A 22967-nucleotide genomic window follows, 5' to 3' on the forward strand; every position below is an offset into this window, starting at 1 on the left:
TGTTACGCTGTAATGTCTATTGTCTGTACAAATCCCCTCTATAATTTGTAAAGCGCTGCGGAATATGTTGGCGCTATATAAATAAAATTATTATTATTATTATTACTAAATAGTCTAAGCTGGTGAAATGAAGTGAGAAATATGGAGGTATAAGGTAAATTTATGGGATCAAATAACTAAAAATTGGCATAGGCATACGTAATCACACCTTTTGTGATCAAGGCCCTGCAAATTCCTGATGCAATCAATTATCTTCATAAGTCATATGCTTAATGAAAGGAAGTTCACCAGTGTGCAATCAAAGTGTCACATGGTCTGTCAGTACATAGACACCTTTTCTGAAAGGCAACAGAGGCTGCAATTCCATTAAGCAAGAGTCACCACTAACCAAACAACACAATGAAGACCAAGGAGATTTCCAAACAAGTCAGGGACAAAGTAGTTGAGTCGTACAAGTTAAGGTTGGGTTGTAAGAAAAAAAAAATCCAACTCTCTAATGATCTCCCGGAGCACTACCAAATTGATTATCATTAAATGGATAGAACGTAGTACCACAACAAACCTGCCAAGAGAATGCTGCCCACCAAAACTCTCAGCCTGGGCAAGGAGGTCATTAATCAGAGAGGCAGCACACCAAAGGACAGCAAAGGTAACTTTAGAGGAGCTGCAGAGTTCCCAAACAGAAACTGGAGTATCTGTCCATATGACCAGAATAAGCCATACACTCCATAGAGGTGGCTTTTTTGAAGCCTTTACTTACACAAAAAAATTGAAAGGCTCGTTTTGAGTTTGCCAAAAGACATGGGGGACACTCCCCAAATGTATGGAGGAAGGTGTTATGGTCAGATGAGACCAAAATTTAACTTTGTGGCTACCAAGTTAAGCGCTATTTCTGTCTCCAAACCAAAACAGCTTATCACCCCTAGAACACCACAGGGAAACATGATGGTGGTATCATCATGCTGTGAGGATGTTTTTCAGCAGCAAGGACAGGGAAGATGATTAGCGGGCAGGGTCCTCTCTCCTCCTGTACCAGTTGTGACTTGTATTGTTCAAGATTATTGTACCTGTTTTTATTATGTATACCTCTCCTCACATGTAAAGCGCCATGGAATAAATGGCGCTATAATAATAAATAAAAATAATAGCGCAAAATGCAAGGATCTTCTTTATCAAAACATGTTTTGTGTGTCAGTTACTTGAAACTTGTATGGAGGTTCACCTTCCAACGAGACAATGACCCAAAGCATATTGCTAAAGCAACACTTGAGTGTTTTAAGGTGAAACGTGTAAATGTTTTGGAGTGGCTTAGTCAAAGCCAAGACCTTAATCCAATTGAGAATCTGTGGTCAGACTTTAAGATTGCTGTTCACCAGAGGAAACCATCTAACTTGAAGGAGCTGGAGCAGTTTTGCCTTGAGGAATGGGTAAAAAATCTCAGTGGCAAGATGTAGAAAGCTCATAGCAACATATCCAAAGCGACTTGCAGCTGTAATTGCCACAAAAGGAGGCTCTAGAAAATACTGACTTTTGGGGTGTAAATATTTATACACACTGAAGCTTACAGTTATTTTGTCCCATTTATTGTTTGCTTCACAATAAACAAGAAAGCCAAATGTTCACAGTTGTAGGCATGTTCTTTACATAAGCTGAATCAAACCCTCAAAATAAACCATGAAATTCCAGATTGTGAGGTAGCAAAACAGAAAAAATGCCAAGAGGCTGAATAGAATATTTTTGCAAGCAGCTATAAGTGAAGTACCCACCAACCAGCCAACAAGATGATATAAACAAGATATGATTAATTCTTGATGACCAGGCCTGTAATGATTCAGTTTACTCTTCCATTGCTCATACCCTAATTCAGATGCTCACAAACCCTTTGCAGACACTAGACATCAGCAAATATTTTAAAATATGAATTCCCAAACTTCACTGAATTTCTTCAAGCTCTTTAACGCAAGAACAGTCTTTGTAATGTCAAATGGTCTCAACATATATAACTATGGGTAAACGCCAGTAACAAGGGGTAACCTCAAGCCTGTTAAATAACACATAGCACTGTTGAACTTTTAATGTGTTTTTTAAATGTAAAAATGATCCATAAAGTATCCCTTTTTGGAGGCATATATCTGTTGTGCTGCTGTTTATATAAGTGCAGCATATATGGCCAAAGCAAAGGCTTGTTAACAAGCAGTTGTCTAAAAAATTATCCCTCATCAGAGAATAAGCACAGGTTTGTTGTTTTTCAAATAAAGATGTTACAGCTTTTTGTCAAGTCTTCCAAAAATTATACTTTTTTAGGATGGGGTCAGCAACAGGTTTTTTTGCTTGGAACATAAAAAGCAATGGCTTTTTTTAACAAGATATCCAACAATTGTCCCTTTTTGGGAGCAGTAAGGGTACCGTCACACTATACGATTTACCTACGATCACGACCAGCGATACGACCTGGCCGTGATCGTAGGTAAATCGTAGTGTGGTCGCTGGGGAGCTGTCACACAGACAGCTCTCCAGCGACCAACGATCCCGAGGTCCCCGGGTAACCAGGGTAAACATCGGGTTACTAAGGGCAGGGCCGCGCTTAGTAACCCGATGTTTACCCTGGTTACAAGCGTAAAACTAAAAAAAAACAAACGGCACATACTTACATTCTGTTGTCCGTCAGGTCCCTTGCCGTCTGCTTCCCGCACTCACTGACTGCCGGCCGTAAAGTGAAAGTGAAAGCACAGCCGCTGTGCTCTGCTTTCACTTTACGGCCGGCAGTCACAGTGCGGGAAGCAGACGGCAAGGGACCTGACGGACACCAGAATGTAAGTATGTGCTGTTTTTTTTTTTTTAATTTTACGCTTGTAACCAGGGTAAACATCGGGTTACTAAGCGCGGCCCTGCGCTTAGTAACCCGATGTTTACCCTAGTTACAAGCGAACGCATCGCTGGATCGCATCGCTAGATCGGTGTCACACACACCGATCTAGCGATGACAGCGGGAGATCCAGCGATGAAACAAAGTTCCAAACGATCTGCTACGACGTACGATTCTCAGCAGGATCCCTGATAGCTGCTGCGTGTCAGACACAGCGATATCGTTACGATATTGCTGGAACGTCACAAATCGTACCGTCGTAGCGATCGAAATGGCAGTGTGTGACGGTACCCTAACAGATTTGCTGTTTGGAAAAAGAAGCAATGACTTTTTCAACAATCCATCCAAAAGTTATCCCTTTTTATAGGAAGCAGTTTAAGATGTACTTGGCCTATACAGGATAGGGTTCCCAGCAGCAGTACAGTATGAATTTAGAACACAGTGGACAGACAGGAGATGTGTGGCTCACTGTGGCTGTCTGTTGGCAGTGGCAGCAATAACACTATATAGAATGTGATGGACATGCAGGAGATATGCGACTATGCACAGTTATAATTGGAAGGACCACAATATAGATGTTATATGATGGACAGGCCTGAGAATTTTGTTATGTGGGGCAGCGATACTGGTGGCAGCATGACAGTATGGAGCACAAGCAAAAGACCTAAAGCGATTAACTGAAATATAAATTGGGGTTCATGCAGTGTGTAAGCGCATATTCACACTGGCCTCTAAACAGACAAAGCCCAAGATAAAACATAAGAAGCAAATATCCTTCAGTAAATAAATTGGCATCAATAGTGCATGAAAATAATATAGGGTGCTTGGTTAACATAATTTCGAATAAAAAAATGTAAAAATCATTCTGCCACAGCTCGGAGACACTCGGGACTGCCCTAACCTCTAATATTAAAGCCTTACCATTTGTCAAGTGACGTGCATGTAGATAGAACAAAGTAGATAGAAAGAAATATTTTACTGCCAATTTGATCATTGACATTGGCCATAGGTGAATGAAAATGACACTGATTAATGCCTGATTCACTTTAACAAGTGAAAGGTTTTCTTGACTTTTAGAAAACAATCTCTTTTTCTTGGGCATGGCAATGCAATCTGCCATATTCTACACCCTCTCTGAAGGAACTGTGGGGCCTGCATGTGACAGTATGGCAGCCTGGGCCAGTTTTTGCAACTTTTTGAATATGATGACCAAGAAGTTACTGGCGTCATAGTTCCTGTTATCTGCCATAGAAAAGACAAATTCCAAGTACAATTGAACTCTGTTGTTCGGGTTGGTGCAGTGACTGATCAATCATGGCATACAGGCAAAGGAAACTTGGTCAAAGTTGAAGGAAAGATAAATGTAGCACGTTATCAGGAAATACTGGAGATAAATGTGCAATTATCAGGCCAGAAGCTGCGCATGGGACGTACTTGGACGTTCCAACATGACAACAGGCCGAGTCGACCTGTCATTGGCTACAGCACAACAAAGTGAAGGTTCTGGAGTGGCCATCTCAGTCTCCTGACCTCAATATCATTGAACCACTCTGGGGAGATGTTAGAAGGGGCAATATACGGTAGTAAGAAATGGGGTATATGAACTTTTGATCAGGGTCATTTGGATGTTTTGGGTTGTGATTATGATTTAAAAAGAGAAAGCACAGTAGTTTGACAATTAATGGCTTCACCCAAACACTAACCATGAGTGGAGAAAAAGTTTTGGTGTTATTCATATTCTCTGAAAAAAGGCCAAGAAAGCAAAAATTCTGCCGGGGTATGTAAAAGATTGAGCACAATTGTACAGTATATACTGTAATAGCATCTGCTGCCCCAGTTACTCGTAATGGTAGCATTGGCACATTCGGGGAACGTTGGCCTTGCATGGAGCTGAGAGGGGTCTCCTAGTCAAAGAAGCATTCAGCAGACATCTGCTAGGCACAAGTATTGGTGAACAGGGAACATGGCTTATCCTGGTAAAACACCAAATTTGACTCCCTTTTGGAAGCCGTGAAAACATAATTTTGTTTTCAAATTTTTGAGTTTAAAAGCAAGGCTATTCAATGTGCATCCTTTTGCTAACAATATGCCTGTCAGTGCACAAGCAGTTGCGAATGCAGCTTGCTGTGCTCACCAGTATGACCACTGTACTCATAGGTTTACTTTCCATCCCCTCTGCAAAGCATTACAGATAGCCTGCCTGCCTGGCTGTTCTCAAGGTCATATGATCCTTCTCTGACTGATACAACCGTCTGCAGTGTGTAAAATGGCAGTGTGAATCAAATAGTTCAAATATGCTGTGTTCAGCTACTTCTAAGAATTTGACACAACTTCAATTCTCATCAAATTAATTTGATAATCTCTAGTAAACACCTTTGATGGTCGACAGGGATGAGTGTAATTCTGTCTCTATTTGATACTTTTTTTGAGTCTAGTCCTTAAAATGAGATAATCAATGTTTTTCACTGCATATTTCAGTGGTTTTAATGTAATGGCTGAATGTTGTAAACTGGCAAGTAATATGCTCTGCTATGAAGTGATAAACTGGTCAGAAGGACCTGGTAACGGTCACATAATTACAGTCAGGGCAAGCAGACTTTGTAGGCATGCCAAGTCTTATGATTACACCAACAATTTTCTCTAATCCCTATTATACCTGCTGAGCCATATGGATGGAGAGTTGGCACATGCATGGGTAATTTCTTTAAAATCAACTGTTTTATTTATGACACATTAAATCCTTAGATAAGAAATAAAATGTACTTAGAAATCCTCTTGATGCTGCAGTGGTAACACTGTCAAGTACACAAACACACCTTCACAGGTTACAGGGTTTGTTATAAAACAAGTAGCATTTGTATACCTAAGTATGTAATGAAATGAATAATTGCGTGGTTAACAGAGATGCTTGGAAGGTTCCCACCAATTTGAACACTTTGCAGTTTGATTTTGCGGAGATTGCAAAAAATAACAACAAATCCCAGGGTTATTTCACACACTGCTGAATCATCAGAGAGAAGGCTAGTGATGGTTTGCATGTCCTAGCAGGCTACCCCTTAGTGTCCATATATTACATGGCTGTGGTGGTGCCAATCAAGGGGGCTATCACAACCATTATAATAGACTAGATGGAGGCCCGATGCTATTGCATTTGTAGGGCGGTAATGTCACAATGGGGGCAGGCATGCGGCGCTGTTGATGCTTAATGGCATCCTGTGATAATCTAATGAATTTTGCATCAGGGGACTCATGTGCTTGATGCCTACGCTTATATGCATTGTTTTTGTCCCAGCGATGCTGTTGCTCTTCAAGAGTCTCATTTGCCTTTTGTTGTCTTCGATGTTGTGCCTTTGCTGCTTTCCTTTCATTGTCATTGGCGTACTCTTCAGGAGGAGCCATGTTGACGTTGATATTTGCTTTTTAAAGAGGTTTTCCCACAAATAAAAGTTCATTTTAAAAATTGTCTGTGTCAGACCGTGTACCGAACATACCACAGCTCCTGGGCAGGGGAGGAAGAAAAAGACAATACTGGCATTACAGCAGGGGATCACAGAGGATACATTTTGTGAGGTAAAATATTGTTTAAAAACAGTCAGTGAAATAATTTACCTCACAAAATGAATTCACTGTGATCCCCTACTGTAATGATCAGCGCGGGGTGGATCCGGTGTCATTCTGTGGGCATCCTTGAGTCGAATCCAGATGGCAGCGGCTTGTCCTCAGCCTCTTTAACAAGTTACTTGGTCTGGGGTTTGCTGCACCGGGTGCAGTACAGTCCACAACACCAACGGAGCCTAACGTGGCTCGACGGATGTATACTGGCGAGTAAGAGCACAGTTGATGGTGGGTCACCCGGTCCTTGCTGAGCGGTGCACGTGCGTTACTCATGGGCCTGGAGTGTCTGGCAACTCGCGTCGCAGGAGCCAGTGGGCACACGGCAAGATATAGTCACAGTCTTTGTGAGTTACCACAGGGAAGCACGAGCGCGGGCCTGCGCTATTCCAGTGCTCAGGAGTCGGAGCACTCACTTGTCCCTGCCACATGCTGCTTCTTCCCGCCAAGTCTGTCTGCTTACGTGCAGTTTGCTTTGCGCAAATTCTTCAAAATGGCAAAGAAAAAACAACAACTAAACACCGCTCCCTTCTACAGCAATTTCTGCTGCTCATTGTCCCTTGTATAGTACAAAATGCCTCTTCTAACTGTAGGTGCATCCTGAAAACCGGCGCAGTGCCAGGCCTTTTAGTCCTGACGTCCTAGTCGTTTGCGGAGGTATGCATATAGGGTATGTCGTAAAATTGTAATGCACGTTGTGATGTCACATCGCCGTGACATTGAAACTTGCATGCACATAGATGTTCCATGCCTAGTCGGGTACCTGGATTGGGACTTCCAGAAACGACTAGGACCTGGATGTTGCCTTGCATGTGCAACATAAGGTAGCAACCTTATGATGCACACTGTAAGCCGGTACTTCTGGTGGCAGTGTGGCCTAGACATGCCTAGGGACATCCCGGGTTTGAGGTCCCGACTAGCGTGAAGATGCCCAGGTTTTCAGCATCTTTGGCAACTTTTATCTGATCCGCTCATGTCTAGTACATACTCTAATAGACCTACCTCAAAATTATTGCTTACTGCTTAAATTGTTGTTTTAATTTTTGTTTTCATAAATCAATAGTACACGTGAAAATAAGAAGCTTTTTAATTTATATGATCAGAGAAATTTGCTTCTTTCTCCTCCTCAATTGATCTTTCATTCTCAAAATTTTCAATTTATGGCTAAAGTCTGACTTCAGTGAATACAGACTTTCCCATTACTGGGATAGGAGATGACAGTCGGTGCTCATAAGATTCTATGGAGAGCTGTAACTGTTGTTTCTGGAGAACCTGCAGAAGAATGTCTGTCTCTAGCATCTTCCCCTTTCACTAATGAAATTGAAAAGCACCAACTGACATCTACTATCTCAGTAATGGGATAATGGAAAGCCAGTAGTCACTGAATACAGATTTTTACCCATGAATTGAGAGTGAAAGATTAATCCAGGAGAAGAAAGAATCAGATATCTTTGATAACATATATCACAAAGTTGTTTCTTTTCACATGTAGCAGAGTACGTAGAAATCATGGGTTTCTTCAGTCATAATTCTAATTGCCCCCAAACAAAAAAAAAGATTAATTGATGCACAGAAAAGCATATAACACAACTTTGCAGTCATTACAGAGCAATTTTCTTCCTATTGAAGCCCTAGATTCCCCTTTCATTGCCCCCATAAAGTTTGATGCCAACAAAAGTGCCCCTCAAACGCAGTATGATACCCACATAGTGAATTACTACACAGCACCCTACACATGCACAATATGATGACCCTACTGTACACAACCGGCAAAATATGGTGACCTCAACCCAGTATGATGCCTCAACTATGTTCCCAACGCAGCCCTCCACACATTATGATGGCACTATACAGCCCTCCGTACACTATAAAGCCCCCCACACAGTATGATGGACCCCACACAAACCTTCAGACTATATAATGGCCCCCACTAGCCCTCCAAACAGTATATTGACCCCACATAGCCCTCCAGATGGTATAACTGCTCCTGTATAGCCATCCAGACAGCATAATGGCCCTGCATAGCCCTGCAAACAGTATAATGACCCCCTCATAGCCCTGGAAGCAGTATCATGGCCCCCATATAACCCTGCATACAATATCACGGCCCCCATATAACCCTACATACAATATCATGACCCCAATATAACCATGCAAACAGTGTCATGGCCCCCATATAACCCTGCAAATAGTATAATTGCCCCCACACAGCCCTTGTGCAGTGGCGTGTTAAAAAGCATCTCTGAGGATTAAGGCCCCTTAACTACCGCCGTTAAAAGGTGTATTGATGGTTATTAAGGCGTTAATTATGTTACATGTATTGCTGCTTGTTTGAAGCCTTTCTATTGGTTGGGATTATCTCTTTTAAATATCTCTCCACATGTGAAAAAAGGGTAATTTTACTTTATCATTTTTTTATATCTGAATATATACAATTCTTTCTCAGTTAACAAAAAACTTTTCTTACTTGTTAGCAGTGGAGGGTAACCTTATAGACTCTTCAACAGTAGTAGGTGCCATGTTTTGAGGCTGGAATTAAATCCCATACTGTTTCCTTTATCTTCAGGGCCCTGCTTCATAAAAAAAGCCCCTAAGCCCGTCTTCCGTACTACTCTCCATTGGCTGCGTTACTCCATTCTCCCCATGCAGGCTCTTTGCTCTCTGATAACTGTGAGCCAGAGGCTGCTACCGCCTGCTCACTTTCTTTTTCTATGGGACTAAACATCCTATGAGTGGACAGACTGTGAGCAGCACAGCAAGGTTATGTATTTTACTGTTCTTTCACAGTATTTTGGCCATAGGCATAAAAACAAGAGACGAACCTTGGTAGAAACTATTTTTAAATGTACCTGTTTTTATTTTGTCTGTTTAACATTAATAAAGATTAAATATAATTATTACTTTGGGTGTTTTTTGCTTCCTTTATTATTGGTTGTATAGCTTAGTTGGGAGTCAACCTTCAATAAATAAAAACCTTCTTGGTCTTTTTTGGGGCATTTCTATGAGACTAAACATCCTACTAGTGGACAGACTGTGAAGAGAATGGAAAGGTAGGGCCTCCACCACCTGAATGCTTTAGTGTGAGGACACCTACAGATGAAAATGTAGTTTCCCCAAGGTTCCAGGGTGAACCTGGTGCAGTTATGGTTGTACCCTCTTTGAGATCACTACTAGAGTTGAGCGAATTTTTGAAAATTCGGTTCCGATTACGATCGGCGGCAAATATTGTTTTTGCAATATTCGCTGAACACAGACAAACGTCATTGGAGTCAATGGGAGTAGAAATTACTGATTATGTTCGGAACCGATCATCAAGCATAAATTCGGCATAAATAGGGTACCAATGTGGCATGAATATGGCAAATTCAGATTTGGCGACCAATTCCGAACATATTCGCTCAACTCTAATCATTACATCTTTACTTGCCACCATAATTAAGTCATCATACAGACAACATTGAGAAAGCATTTGATCTTGCTTCATAAAAAGATTACTTTGGTTTTTCATTATATCTGGCCTTAATATCCTTATTGTTTTGTGTTACAGAGCTCAATGTTGATGGAAACTTTCTTGAAAAACTCCCTCATGAAGCCAGTCTCCTGAGTAACCTCAAAAAAATCAATTTGGCAAGAAATAAGCTTGACACTTTCCCAGATGAGCTGACACAAATTCAGTGTATAGAGAACATCAACCTGGAAGGCAATCAGATCAAAGGTATGTGGACAAAAATGTTTTCGTGCTTCTTTGTGTCTTTATTACCATTAATTTAACAATAGTCAAGAACACATTTTCTGAGATTATTTGTACAGCTGATATGCAGACAACTTGTAAGGCAATCAGATCAAAGGTAGGTGAATTTTTTTCTTTTTTTTTTGCGTCTTTCTTACCATGAATGTAACAATAGACAAGAATGCATTACTTAAGATTATTGCTACACTTGATTCGCAGCCTTATTAAATGCTATCCAAGAAAGTTCCCATGATCACACGGATTTCTCAGAGGTTTCTACTGCGTCTTTATTGTTTCAGTATAAAACAATGACAATATGTACTGAGACAAGAGCATATTTATATTGATATAGCTACTGTTTATCACATTTACCAGTAAGTATATGTACTGATATTAGAACAGGATAAACCGATGCAGACAAGCCATATTAGGGGTTCTGCACAGGTACAAATTGGTGGTAAATATTTAGTCGCACACCTATCATAAATGAGGGCGATGGATCAGCATTCTAAATGCACACAGTTTAAAGCATTCCTCTAGATATTATCTTAAAAGTCCCGTTTGGCTATGCATCTACATATATTAAATTAAGTTTCTAGTCTAGAATTGAAAATCTAGATACCGTATATACTCGAGTATAAGCCGAGATTTTCAGCCCATTTTTTTGGGCTGAAAGTCCCCCTCTCGGCTTATACTCGAGTCATATACCCGGGTGTCAGCAGGGGAGGGGGAGCAGGGGCTGTGTAATCATACTTACCTGCTCCCAGCGCGGTCCCTGCAGTCCCTGGCTTCTCCGGCGCTGCAGATTCTTCCTGCACTGAGCGGTCACATGGCACCGCTCATTACAGAAATGAATAGGCAGCTCCACCCCCATAGGGGAGGAGCCGCATATTCATTGCTGTAAATGATCGGTGTCATGTGACCGCTCAATTACAGGAAGAAGCTGCAGCGCCGGAGAAGCCAGGGACTGCAGGGACCGCGCCGCAGCAGGTAAGGGGAGCGCAGCGCTATAATTACCTGCTCCTCGCTCCGGCTCCGTCTGCAGCGTCCTCTAGCAATGACGCTCAGGTTAGAGGGCGCTGTGACGTAGTCAGTGCGCGCCCTCTGCTGAGCGTCAGTGCTGGAGACGGAGCCGCACGAGGAGCAGGTAATTATTGAAAGCGCCGGCGTCCTGAGAAGAGAGGTGAGTATGTGATTTTTTTTTTTTTTTATGGCAGCACCAGCAGCATTCTAAGGAGCACCTATGGGGCCATAAAGGTGCAGAGCATATAAGGGGCACAGCATTATAAGGAGCACCTATGGGGCCATAAAGGTGCAGAGCATATAAGGGGCACAGCATTATAAGGAGCACCTATGGGGCCATAAAGGTGCAGAGCATATAAGGGGCACAGCATTATAAGGAGCACCTATGGGGCCATAAAGGTGCAGAGCATATATGGGGCACAGCATTATAAGGAGCACCTATGGGGCCATAAAGGTGCAGAGCATATAAGGGGCACAGCATTATAAGGAGCACCTATGGGGCCATAAAGGTGCAGAGCATATATGGGGCACAGCATTATAAGGAGCACCTATGGGGCCATAAAGGTGCAGAGCATATATGGGGCACAGCATTATAAGGAGCACCTATGGGGCCATAAAGGTGCAGAGCATATATGGCACAACATTATAAGGAGCATCTATGGGGCCATAAAGGTGCAGAGCATATAAGGGGCACAGCATTATAAGGAGCACCTATGGGGCCATAAAGGTGCAGAGCATATAAGGGGCACAGCATTATAAGGAGCACCTATGGGGCCATAAAGGTGCAGAGCATATATGGGGCACAGCATTATAAGGAGCACCTATGGGGCCATAAAGGTGCAGAGCATATAAGGGGCACAGCATTATAAGGAGCACCTATGGGGCCATAAAGGTGCAGAGCATATATGGGGCACAGCATTATAAGGAGCACCTATGGGGCCATAAAGGTGCAGAGCATATATGGGGCACAGCATTATAAGGAGCACCTATGGGGCCATAAAGGTGCAGAGCATATATGGCACAACATTATAAGGAGCATCTATGGGGCCATAAAGGTGCAGAGCATATAAGGGGCACAGCATTATAAGGAGCACCTATGGGGCCATAAAGGTGCAGAGCATATATGGGGCACAGCATTATAAGGAGCACCTATGGGGCCATAAAGGTGCAGAGCATATATGGGGCACAGCATTATAAGGAGCACCTATGGGGCCATAAAGGTGCAGAGCATATATGGGGCACAGCATTATAAGGAGCACCTATGGGGCCATAAAGGTGCAGAGCATATAAGGGGCACAGCATTATAAGGAGCATCTATGGGGCCATAAAGGTGCAGAGCATATAAGGGGCACAGCATTATAAGGAGCACCTATGGGGCCATGAAGGTGCAGAGCATATATGGGGCACAGCATTATAAGGAGCACCTATGGGGCCATAATCAAAGGTGCAGAGCATATATGGGGCACAGCATTATAAGGAGCACCTATGGGGCCATAATCAAAGGTGCAGAGCATATATGGGGCACAGCATTATAAGGAGCACCTATGGGGCCATAATCAAAGGTGCAGAGCATATATGGCACAGCATTATAAGGAGCATCTATGGGGCCATAATCAACGGTGCAGAGCATTCTATATAGCACAGTTGTATATGGAGCATCTATGGGGCAATAATGAACGGTATGGAGCATCTATTTTTATTTTTGAAATTCACCGGTAAATGCTGCATTTTCTACCCTAGGCTTATACTCGAGTCAATAAGTTTTCCCAGTTTTTTGTGGCAAAATTAGGGGGGTCGGCTTATACTCGGGTCGGCTTATACTCGAGTATATACGGTAACCAAAATTGTTTTTCACGATGGAACATTACATCGGTCCTACTCTCTGGATTATGGTGTGGGGTGGCATAATGGATCATTTGCAGCCTAAAAACTCCATTTATTTCCAAATGGACATGCAAATAAGAAATGATAAGCGATTTGTTTTGTATTACTGTAGAAGGAACTTACTGGTTAATAAGATCACGTGATTACGGCAGCCTCCGCACTGATTCAGGCAGTGTGTAAGAGTTTTCTTACAAGGAAAAGGGTGTAGTGGTAAGTGCACTGGGGTCTATCAGGTTTGTGGAAACAGTGAGTGAGCTAAAGTTTCACTTTATCTATTCCGTGGCAGCCAACTTACTGTCAGCGATTTAGATAAAGAGAAGAACGGAGCATAAATAGATCCCGAAAAGTAAAGTGTGTAATAAAACAAGAATGTTTTTACATGAGATACTATTTAAATTTATGCAGATATTTCTTATCTGAGAAACAAGAGAAAAAAAGGAGTGCAAACTTCAAAATATAATAAATTATTGAAAACAATGCATGACATTACAAACACAATCATGTAACATGGATGAGCAAGGTAGGATTCCTAGATATCACCTGGGGCCATATATAACAGGGGTCTATACTGAACAAGAGATTTTTATTATCTGCAGTCATTTTTAACCATGTTACATCTTCTAGACATTTTGTGTACAAAGCATATTTCCTTTTTGTAGTGGGAAGAGTCTGTGAGACCCCCAACTTATCATAGGACATGGGGTACCGGCAACATCTCCACCTAATGAGGCAAAGATAAAGTAATGGAAAAAGGCACAATTCACTCCATAGCTTTTCAGCTACTTTCTTTTTATCACTGTTATCCCCTGTGTCTCAGTTAAGTCAGAAAATAAAATTCTAGTCACATGTACTATGTGCATGTAATGTAACTGTTTTGAAACCTAATTTAAAAAAAAAAAAAAAAACTTTTTTGGTACACAAACTTGAAATAATAGCAAAGGTAATTACAAAAACATGAACAAAAAAAGCACACGTTGCTTACACTACTATCTGTACTATTTGTCGACCCTAGGGGGATTTTTCATGACTATGGTTATGGCCAAAAGATTTTTTGAGACTGACACAAATTTTGGTTTTCACAAAGTTTGCTGCTTCAGTGCTTTTAGATCTTTACCCGGATGTTTCTATGGTTACTGAAATCCAATTATCAGCATTTCATAAGTTTGGTAATGTGGCCCCCCTGCTGCTCCTTCTTTGGTTTTGTACGGTCATCATGCCTCAAGATATATGCAGCATTTATCATTTGGGTATGCTTTAATTCATGTGGCTTCTGCTTAGACTTTTATGGGCTTTTGACCCCTGTAATTATTTGTCACTATGGGTATTGGCATCTGCGGTGTAAATAATCATTTCTAGCCTTTTCTTTAAGCTTTGTTGCGATCTTGGCACCTGCCATGTACATAATGTGAAGAACCAGGGCATGTGTTCCTCCTATTCTATGCAGTTAGGCTCTGGTATAGTTTTTAACAATTGTATTTAATTGCTATTTTTTTGCACCCACACTTAGGTGTACATTATTATATGCAGCATTTTGTACAAGCTTAATTTTGGCACTTGCCATGTATATTTATATTCCATTAACTTGGCTTGGGTCCTTATTAACTGCAATGTATGCCCATTGAGTCTTTTCGTAGCTATTGTTCCTTCTATTCTATTTCATATTCTAGTTTATGCCAGTAATCTGGATTAGATATATTTATACAATTATTACATTATGTTCTTTGCATGTTATTAAGGAGAAATGATTTGTTCACATCATGATGTTATTTTGTGTGCTTAGAATTTATTAACAAACTATGTATTTTTTCAGGAATTGCTTGCCCTTATTATACTTTTTCTCTTCCGTGGATATTAATTTAGTTTTATTTTTCCAATTTGAGAAGGTAGTTTTTTGGCTCTATATATTATCTATTTTGTGCTGTTATTTATTTTTGGTGGAGAATATTATAGGTTGGTTTGTCAGTATTTACAGTGTTGACTAGAGATGAGCGGATTAGACAGAAATTAAATTTTCCAAATTGTGTGTTTTTTACTCGGAAATTTGTTTGGTAGAAAAGTTACTCTCATAAATCAAATGGACCCCAAAGCAATATAAACATAGCCTCCAAAATATAAAAAAGTGATCCCCAATACTCATGTCACCCCCCTTTCACTCCTCCACTGCTCAGCCATCCAGTTCTCAGGACCTCTGTTTTCTCCGATTGTAAGCTTGCGTCTTCTCTCTTGACCAGGACTTCCGACTATGACCAGGCATAGGAAATCATTGTGTGAGGCCTAGTATCTTTCTCCTATATCAGGGCTTTCGGTCATGACCAGGTCTCCTAATATATAGCATGTCAAGAAGTCACAATGTTAATACTCGCCATTACGTTTGATACCTGGTGTCTCCACTCTAAAACAAGACTTCTGGGCATGACCTCCAAGGCCTGGTCATGGTTGACAGTCCTGCTGTAGAGTGAAGACATCGGTGCATGACTGTGGAAAGGAGAGGCTCTGAGGATCGGAGGGTAGGCAGCAGGATTATGAGGATAGGAGAGTGGTAAGGTATTAATTTTCTTTTCTTTTTCCAGCTCTCTATAGTTCAACAGTTGTGCTCAAAAGTTTACATACCCCGGCAGAATTTTTGCTTTCATATAAATGATAGCACCAAAACTTTTTCTCCACTCATGGTTAGTGGTTGGGTGAAGCCATTTATTGTCTTATTGTCAAACTACTGTGTTTTCTCTTTTTTAAATCATAATGACAACCCAAAACATCCAAATGACCCTGATTAAAAGTTCACATACCCCATTTCTTAATACCGTGTATTGCCTTCTCTAACATCAATAACAGCCTGAAGTCTTTTGTGGTAGTTGTGGATGAGGTTCTTTATTTTCTCAGATGGTAAAGCTGCCCATGCTTCTTGGCAAAAAGCCTCCAGTTCCTGTAAATTCCTGGGCTGTCTAGCATGAACTGTGTGCTTAAGATATTGAGGCCAGGAGACTGAGATGGCCACTCCAGAACCTTCAATTTGTTCTGCTGTAGCCAATGACAGGTCAACTTGGCCATGTGTAACTTCCGGCCTGATGATTGCAAATTTGCCTCCAGTATTTGCTGGTAAAGTGCTGCATTCATCTTTCCTTCAACTTTGACCAAGTTTTCTGTGCCTTTGTAGCTCTGTTGTGAATTATGTGGTCGAGCTCCCTCCTGTGGTCACAAGTGGTACTGCGGCTTCTGAGTTTCCTTCCTTAGGTGATGAGGTTAAGTCGTTAGGTGTTGCTCTATTTAAATCCACCTAGTGCTTTGATCCTGGCCTCCAGTCAATGTTCTAGTATTGGTCTTGCTTCCTCCTGGATCGTTCCTGTGGCCTGTCTGCTCTGCATAAGCTAAGTTCTGCTTGTGTTACCTTTTGTTGCTATATTTTCTGTCCAGCTTGCTAAATTGGTTTATTCTTGCTTGCTGGAAGCTCTGAGACGCAGAGGGAGCACCTCCGTACCGTTAGTCGGTGCGGAGGGTCTTTTTGCCCTCTGCGTGGTTGTTTGTAGGTTTTTGTGTTGACCGCAAAGCTATCTTTCCTATCCTCGGTCTATTCAGTTAGTCGGGCCTCACTTTGCTAAATCTATTTCATCTCTGTGTTTGTTTTTTCATCTTAACTCACAGTCATTATATGTGGGGGGCTGCCTTTTCCTTTGGGGTATTTCTCTGAGGCAAGGTAGGCTTATTTTTCTATCTTCAGGGCTAGTTAGTTTCTCAGGCTGTGCCGAGTTGCATAGGGAGCGTTAGGCGCAATCCACGGCTGCCTCTAGTGTGGTTTGATAGGTTTAGTGATTGCGGTCAGCAGAGTTCCCACGTTTCAGAGCTCGTCCTATGTTTTTTGGTTATTGTCAGGTCACTTTGTGTGCTCTGAACTTCAAGGTCCATTGTGGTTCTGAATTACCTATTCATAACAGTACTGGAGGCCCAAAGTACTATGCTTCTCAATAGAGGGAAAAAAGAAGTTCTGAGACCATTTTTTTTTTCTTTGCACTGTGTTTTGCCTTTTTTTTCCCCTAGACATTTGGGTGGTTCAGGACACAGGTGTGGTGATGGACATTAAAGGTCTGTCTTCATGTGTGGATCTTCTCACTGCAAGAGTACAAAATATTCAAGACTTTGTGGCTCAGAATTCTATGTTAGAACCAAGAATTCCTATACCTGATTTGTTTTCTGGCGATAGAGCTAAATTTCTGAGTTTTAAAAATAATTGCAAACTGTTTCTGGCGTTGAAACCTCGCTCCTCTGGTGACCCAGTTCAACAAGTTAAGATCATTATTTCTTTATTACGTGGCGACCCTCAAGACTGGGCATTTTCCCTTGCTCCAGGAGATCCTGCATTATGTAATGTTGATGCGTTTTTTCTGGCACTCGGATTACTGTACGATGAACCTAATTCAGTGGATCAGGCAGAGAAAAATTTGCTGGCTCTGTGTCAGGGTCAGGATGAGATAGAGATTTATTGTCAGAAGTTTAGAAAGTGGTCCGTGCTCACTCAATGGAATGAATGTGCGCTGGCAGCTATTTTCAGAAAGGGTCTCTCTGAAGCCCTTAAGGATGTCATGGTGGGATTTCCTATGCCTGCTGATCTGAATGAGTCTATGTCTTTGGCCATTCAGATCGGTCGACGCTTGCGTGAGCGTAAATCTGTGCATCATTTGGCGGTATTATCTGAGCATAAACCTGAGCTTATGCAGTGCGATAGGACTTTGACCAGAGCTGAAAGGCAGGAACACAGACGTCAGAATGGGCTGTGTTTCTACTGTCGTGATTCCACTCATGCTATCTCCGATTGTCCTAAGCGCACTAAGCGGTTCGCTAAGTCTGCCACCATTGGTACGGTAAAGTCGAAATTTCTTTTGTCCGTTACTTTGATCTGCTCTTTGTCTTCCTATTCTGTCATGGCATTTGTGGATTCAGGCGCTGCCCTGAATTTGATGGACTTGGAGTTTGCTAGGCGCTGTGGGTTTGTCTTGGAGCCCTTGCAGTGTCTTATTCCATTGAGAGGAATTGATGCTACGCCTTTGGCCAAGAATAAGCCTCAGTATTGGACCCAGCTGACCATGTGCATGGCTCCTGCGCACCAGGAGGATATTCGCTTTCTGGTGTTGCAAAATCTGCATGATGTGGTCGTGTTGGGGTTGCCATGGCTACAAGTCCATAACCCAGTATTAGATTGGAAATCCATGTCTGTGTCCAGCTGGGGTTGTCAGGGGGTACATGGTAATGTTCCATTTCTGTCTATCTCATCATCCACCCCTTCTGAGGTCCCAGAGTTCTTGTCTGATTACCGGGATGTATTCGATGAGCCCAAGTCCAATGCCCTACCTCCGCATATGGATTGTGATTGTGCTATCGAGTTGATTCCTGGTAGTAAGTTTCCTAAGGGTCGACTGTTTAATTTATCTGTACATGAGCACGCCGCTATGCGGAGTTACGTAAAAGAATCCTTGGAGAAGGGTCATATTCGCCCGTCGTCATCGCCATTGGGAGCACGTTTTTTTTTGGGGCCAAGAAGGATTGTTCGCTGAGACCTTGTATTGATTACCGCCTTCTAAATAAAATCACGGTCAAATTTCAGTACCCCTTGCCGCTGCTATCTGATTTGTTTGCTCGGATTAAGGGGGCTAGTTGGTTCACCAAGATAGATCTTCGTGTTGCATATAATCTTGTGCGTATTAAACGGGGCGATGAATGGAAAACTGCATTTAATACGCCCGAGGGCCATTTTGAGTACCTAGTTATGCCATTCGGACTTGCCAATGCTCCATCAGTATTTCAGTCCTTTATGCATGACATCTTCCGAGAGTACCTGGATAAATTCCTGATTGTATACTTGGATGATATTTTGGTCTTCTCGGATGATTGGGAGTCTCATGTGAAGCAGGTCAGAATGGTGTTCCAGGTCCTGCGTGCTAATTCTTTGTTTGTGAAGGGATCAAAGTGTCTCTTTGGTGTTCAGAAGGTTTCATTTTTGGGGTTCATTTTTTCCCCTTCTACCATCGAGATGGACCCTGTTAAGGTCCAGGCCATTTATGATTGGACTCAGCCGACATCTCTGAAGAGTCTGCAAAAGTTCCTTGGCTTTGCTAATTTTTATCGTCGCTTCATCTGTAATTTTTCTAGTATTGCTAAACCATTGACCGATTTGACCAAGAAGGGTGCTGATGTGGTCAATTGGTCTTCTGCTGCTGTGGAAGCTTTTCAAGAGTTAAAGCGTCATTTTTCTTCTGCCCCTGTGTTGTGTCAACCAGATGTTTCGCTTCCGTTCCAGGTTGAGGTTGATCCTTCTGAAATTGGAGCTGGGGCTGTTTTGTCGCAAAGAGGTTGTGATTGCTCGGTGATGAAGCCATGTGCCTTCTTTTCCAGGAAGTTTTCGCCTGCTGAGCGAAATTATGATGTTGGCAATCGAGAGTTGCTGGCCATGAAGTGGGCATTCGAGGAGTGGCGTCATTGGCTTGAAGGAGCTAAGCATCGCGTGGTGGTCTTGACTGATCACAAGAACTTGACTTATCTCGAGTCTGCCAAACGGTTGAATCCTAGACAGGCTCGTTGGTCGCTGTTTTTCTCCCGTTTTGACTTTGTGGTTTCGTACCTTCCGGGCTCTAAAAATGTGAAGGCGGATGCCCTGTCTAGGAGTTTTGTGCCCGACTCTCCGGGTTTGCCTGAGCCGGCGGGTATTCTCAAAGAGGGAGTAATTGTGTCTGCCATCTCCCCTGATTTGCGGCGGGTGCTGCAAAAATTTCAGGCTAATAAACCTGATCGTTGCCCAGCAGAGAAACTGTTTGTCACTAATAGGTGGACGAATAAAGTTATCTCTGAGGTTCATTGTTCGGTGTTGGCTGGTCATCCTGGAATCTTTGGTACCAGAGATTTGGTGGCTAGATCCTTTTGGTGGCCGTCTCTGTCGCGGGATGTGCGTTCTTTTGTGCAGTCCTGTGGGATTTGTGCTCGGGCTAAGCCCTGCTGTTCTCGTGCCAGTGGGTTGCTTTTGCCCCTGCCGATCCCGAAGAGGCCTTGGACACATATTTCTATGGATTTTATTTCGGATCTCCCCGTCTCTCAAAAAATGTCGGTTATTTGGGTAGTTTGTGATCGCTTCTCTAAGATGATCCATTTGGTACCCTTGTCTAAATTGCCTTCCTCCTCTGATTTGGTGCCATTGTTCTTCCAGCATGTGGTTCGTTTACATGGCATTCCAGAAAACATCGTTTCTGACAGAGGTTCCCAGTTTGTTTCGAGGTTTTGGCGAGGCCTTTTGTGCTAGGATGGGCATTGATTTGTCTTTTTCCTCGGCTTTCCATCCTCAGACAAATGGCCAGACTGAACGAACCAATCAGACCTTGGAAACATATCTGAGATGTTTTGTTTCTGCTGATCAGGATGATTGGGTGTCCTTTTTGCCGTTGGCTGAGTTCGCCCTTAATAATCGGGCCAGCTCGGCTACCTTGGTTTCGCCGTTTTTCTGCAATTCTGGGTTCCATCCTAGTTTCTCTTCAGGGCAGGTTGAGTCTTCGGACTGTCCTGGTGTGGATACTGTGGTGGACAGGTTGCAGCGGATTTGGACTCATGTAGTGGCCAATTTGACCTTGTCCCAGGAGAAGGCTCAACGTTTCGCTAATCGCAGACGCTGTGTGGGTCCCCGACTTCGTGTTGGGGATTTGGTTTGGTTGTCATCTCGTTATATTCCTATGAAGGTTTCCTCTCCTAAGTTTAAGCCTCGTTTCATTGGTCCGTATAGGATTTCTGAGGTTCTTAATCCTGTGTCTTTTCGTTTGACCCTTCCAGATTCTTTTTCCATCCATAACATATTCCATAGGTCATTGTTGCGGAGATACGTGGTGCCTGTGGTTCCATCTGTTGATCCTCCTGCCCCGGTTTTGGTGGAGGGGGAGTTGGAGTATATAGTGGAGAAGATTTTGGATTCTCGTGTTTCGAGACGGAAACTCCAGTATCTGGTTAAGTGGAAGGGTTATGGTCAGGAAGATAATTCCTGGGTCTTTGCCTCTGATGTCCATGCTGCCGATCTTGTTCGTGCCTTTCATATGGCTCATCCTGGTCGGCCTGGGGGCTCTGGTGAGGGTTCGGTGACCCCTCCTCAAGGGGGGGGTACTGTTGTGAATTCTGTGGTCAAGCTCCCTCCTGTGGTCACAAGTGGTACTGCGGCTTCTGAGTTTCCTTCCTCAGGTGATGAGGTTAAGTCGTTAGGTGTTGCTCTATTTAACTCCACCTAGTGCTTTGATCCTGGCATCCAGTCAATGTTCTAGTATTGGTCTTGCTTCCTCCTGGATCGTTCCTGTGGCCTGTCTGCTCTGCATAAGCTATGTTCTGCTTGTGTTACCTTTTGTTGCTATATTTTCTGTCCAGCTTGCTAAATTGTTTTTTTCTTGCTTGCTGGAAGCTCTGAGATGCAGAGGGAGCACCTCCGTACCGTTAGTCGGTGCGGAGGGTCTTTTTGCCCCTCCACGTGGTTGTTTGTAGGTTTTTGTGTTGACCGCAAAGCTATCTTTCCTATCCTCGGTCTATTCAGTTAGTCGGGCCTCACTATGCTAAATCTATTTCATCTCTGTGTTTGTTTTTTCATCTTAACTCACAGTCATTATATGTGGGGGGCTGCCTTTTCCTTTGGGGTATTTCTCTGAGGCAAGGTAGGCTTATTTTTCTATCTTCAGGGCTAGCTAGTTTCTCAGGCTGTGCCGAGTTGCATAGGGAGCGTTAGGCGCAATCCACGGCTGCCTCTAGTGTGGTTTGATAGGTTTAGGGATTGCGGTCAGCAGAGTTCCCACGTCTCAGAGCTCGTCCTATGTTTTTTGGTTATTGTCAGGTCACTTTGTGTGCTCTGAACTTCAAGGTCCATTGTGGTTCTGAATTACCTATTCATAACATAGCTCACACACTGATAGGGTTGGCGGATTGCGCTAAATCAAATAAATAATAAAGCGCAATCGCAACCCGGAGTCCACCGCACAGAGATGGAAAACCGCTGCTAGAAAACAATGATGGAACACACGGCGAGCAATTACCTGTACACACTGGGTTAACGCGATTCAGTGTGAACAGGAGGCTGAGTTCCAAACACTGTTACTCCACAGGAGGAAACGGTACTAGTGAGTACTAAGTGCTTTGTCCTGTTAAACGGCACAGGGCAAGCACATGATCTGAACTCGCATACAGAAAAGAAACAAGATCTGCAACTGAGCTGTGTCACTCGCACACAGAAACGAATCAGAAGCTCCGAGCATAATACCTTGACTAGGGTTGAGCTTCCTCTGAAACTCTACTGTGCTAACCGCACACATGTAAGTAACAGGTGCTAAGCCAAATGGCTAATTGCCTCCACTGATGCTAGCTCTACATATACAGTCCCAAGCTAGACAGACATGCGACACTTGCAGACAGAGTGGTAGGGTCTTCACTTAGCCACACACAAATGATACTAGCGTGCCTGCGAGCGCCATTGGGGATCTTTTATACAAAAGGCTCCACCCCAAACATGCCCAGTCGGCCGAGACATCACCCGCAGGCCATTCCGGAGCTGCCACATCACCAGAGCTAGAGGCGTCCGACCACCAATAGGAAGATGCTACATCACGGACATGCTCAGTAAGATCATTTCTGGACTTAGCCCCCAAAGCATCAATATTCAGCTGCCTATCACTGATTGCCATAGACTTGGCCGGGGAGCCAGCAGTAACCATTTGAACACTGTGACCTTAGGAAGACGCTGGGACTGACGTCTATGCTGAGCAGCACCCGCAGTGGCCGTGTCCGAATGGTAGACCGCAGAGGCAGATAAGGCTTGGGATCTATCCCATGCAGCAGGAGAATCCCGACGCCTAT

General features: G+C 43.0%; 1 protein-coding gene across 4 annotated transcripts in view; it reads left to right on the forward strand.

Moving 5' to 3' along the window:
* The window catches only part of LRRC20 (leucine rich repeat containing 20), a 772802-nt gene that overhangs the window by 385043 nt on the left and 364792 nt on the right, over positions 1-22967 (forward strand). For 3 of the 4 annotated variants that reach the window (XM_069753308.1, XM_069753310.1, XM_069753309.1), the window contains exon 4: positions 10026-10193. In XM_069753308.1, the coding sequence (XP_069609409.1) occupies positions 10026-10193 (168 nt within the window). Of the gene's footprint in view, positions 1-10025; positions 10327-22967 lie in introns of all 4 variants that reach the window. The other variant, XR_011318505.1, reaches the window with a different exon arrangement.

This window comes from Ranitomeya imitator, chromosome 2 (assembly GCF_032444005.1).
Source record: "Ranitomeya imitator isolate aRanImi1 chromosome 2, aRanImi1.pri, whole genome shotgun sequence".
Taxonomy (NCBI): domain Eukaryota; kingdom Metazoa; phylum Chordata; class Amphibia; order Anura; family Dendrobatidae; genus Ranitomeya; species Ranitomeya imitator.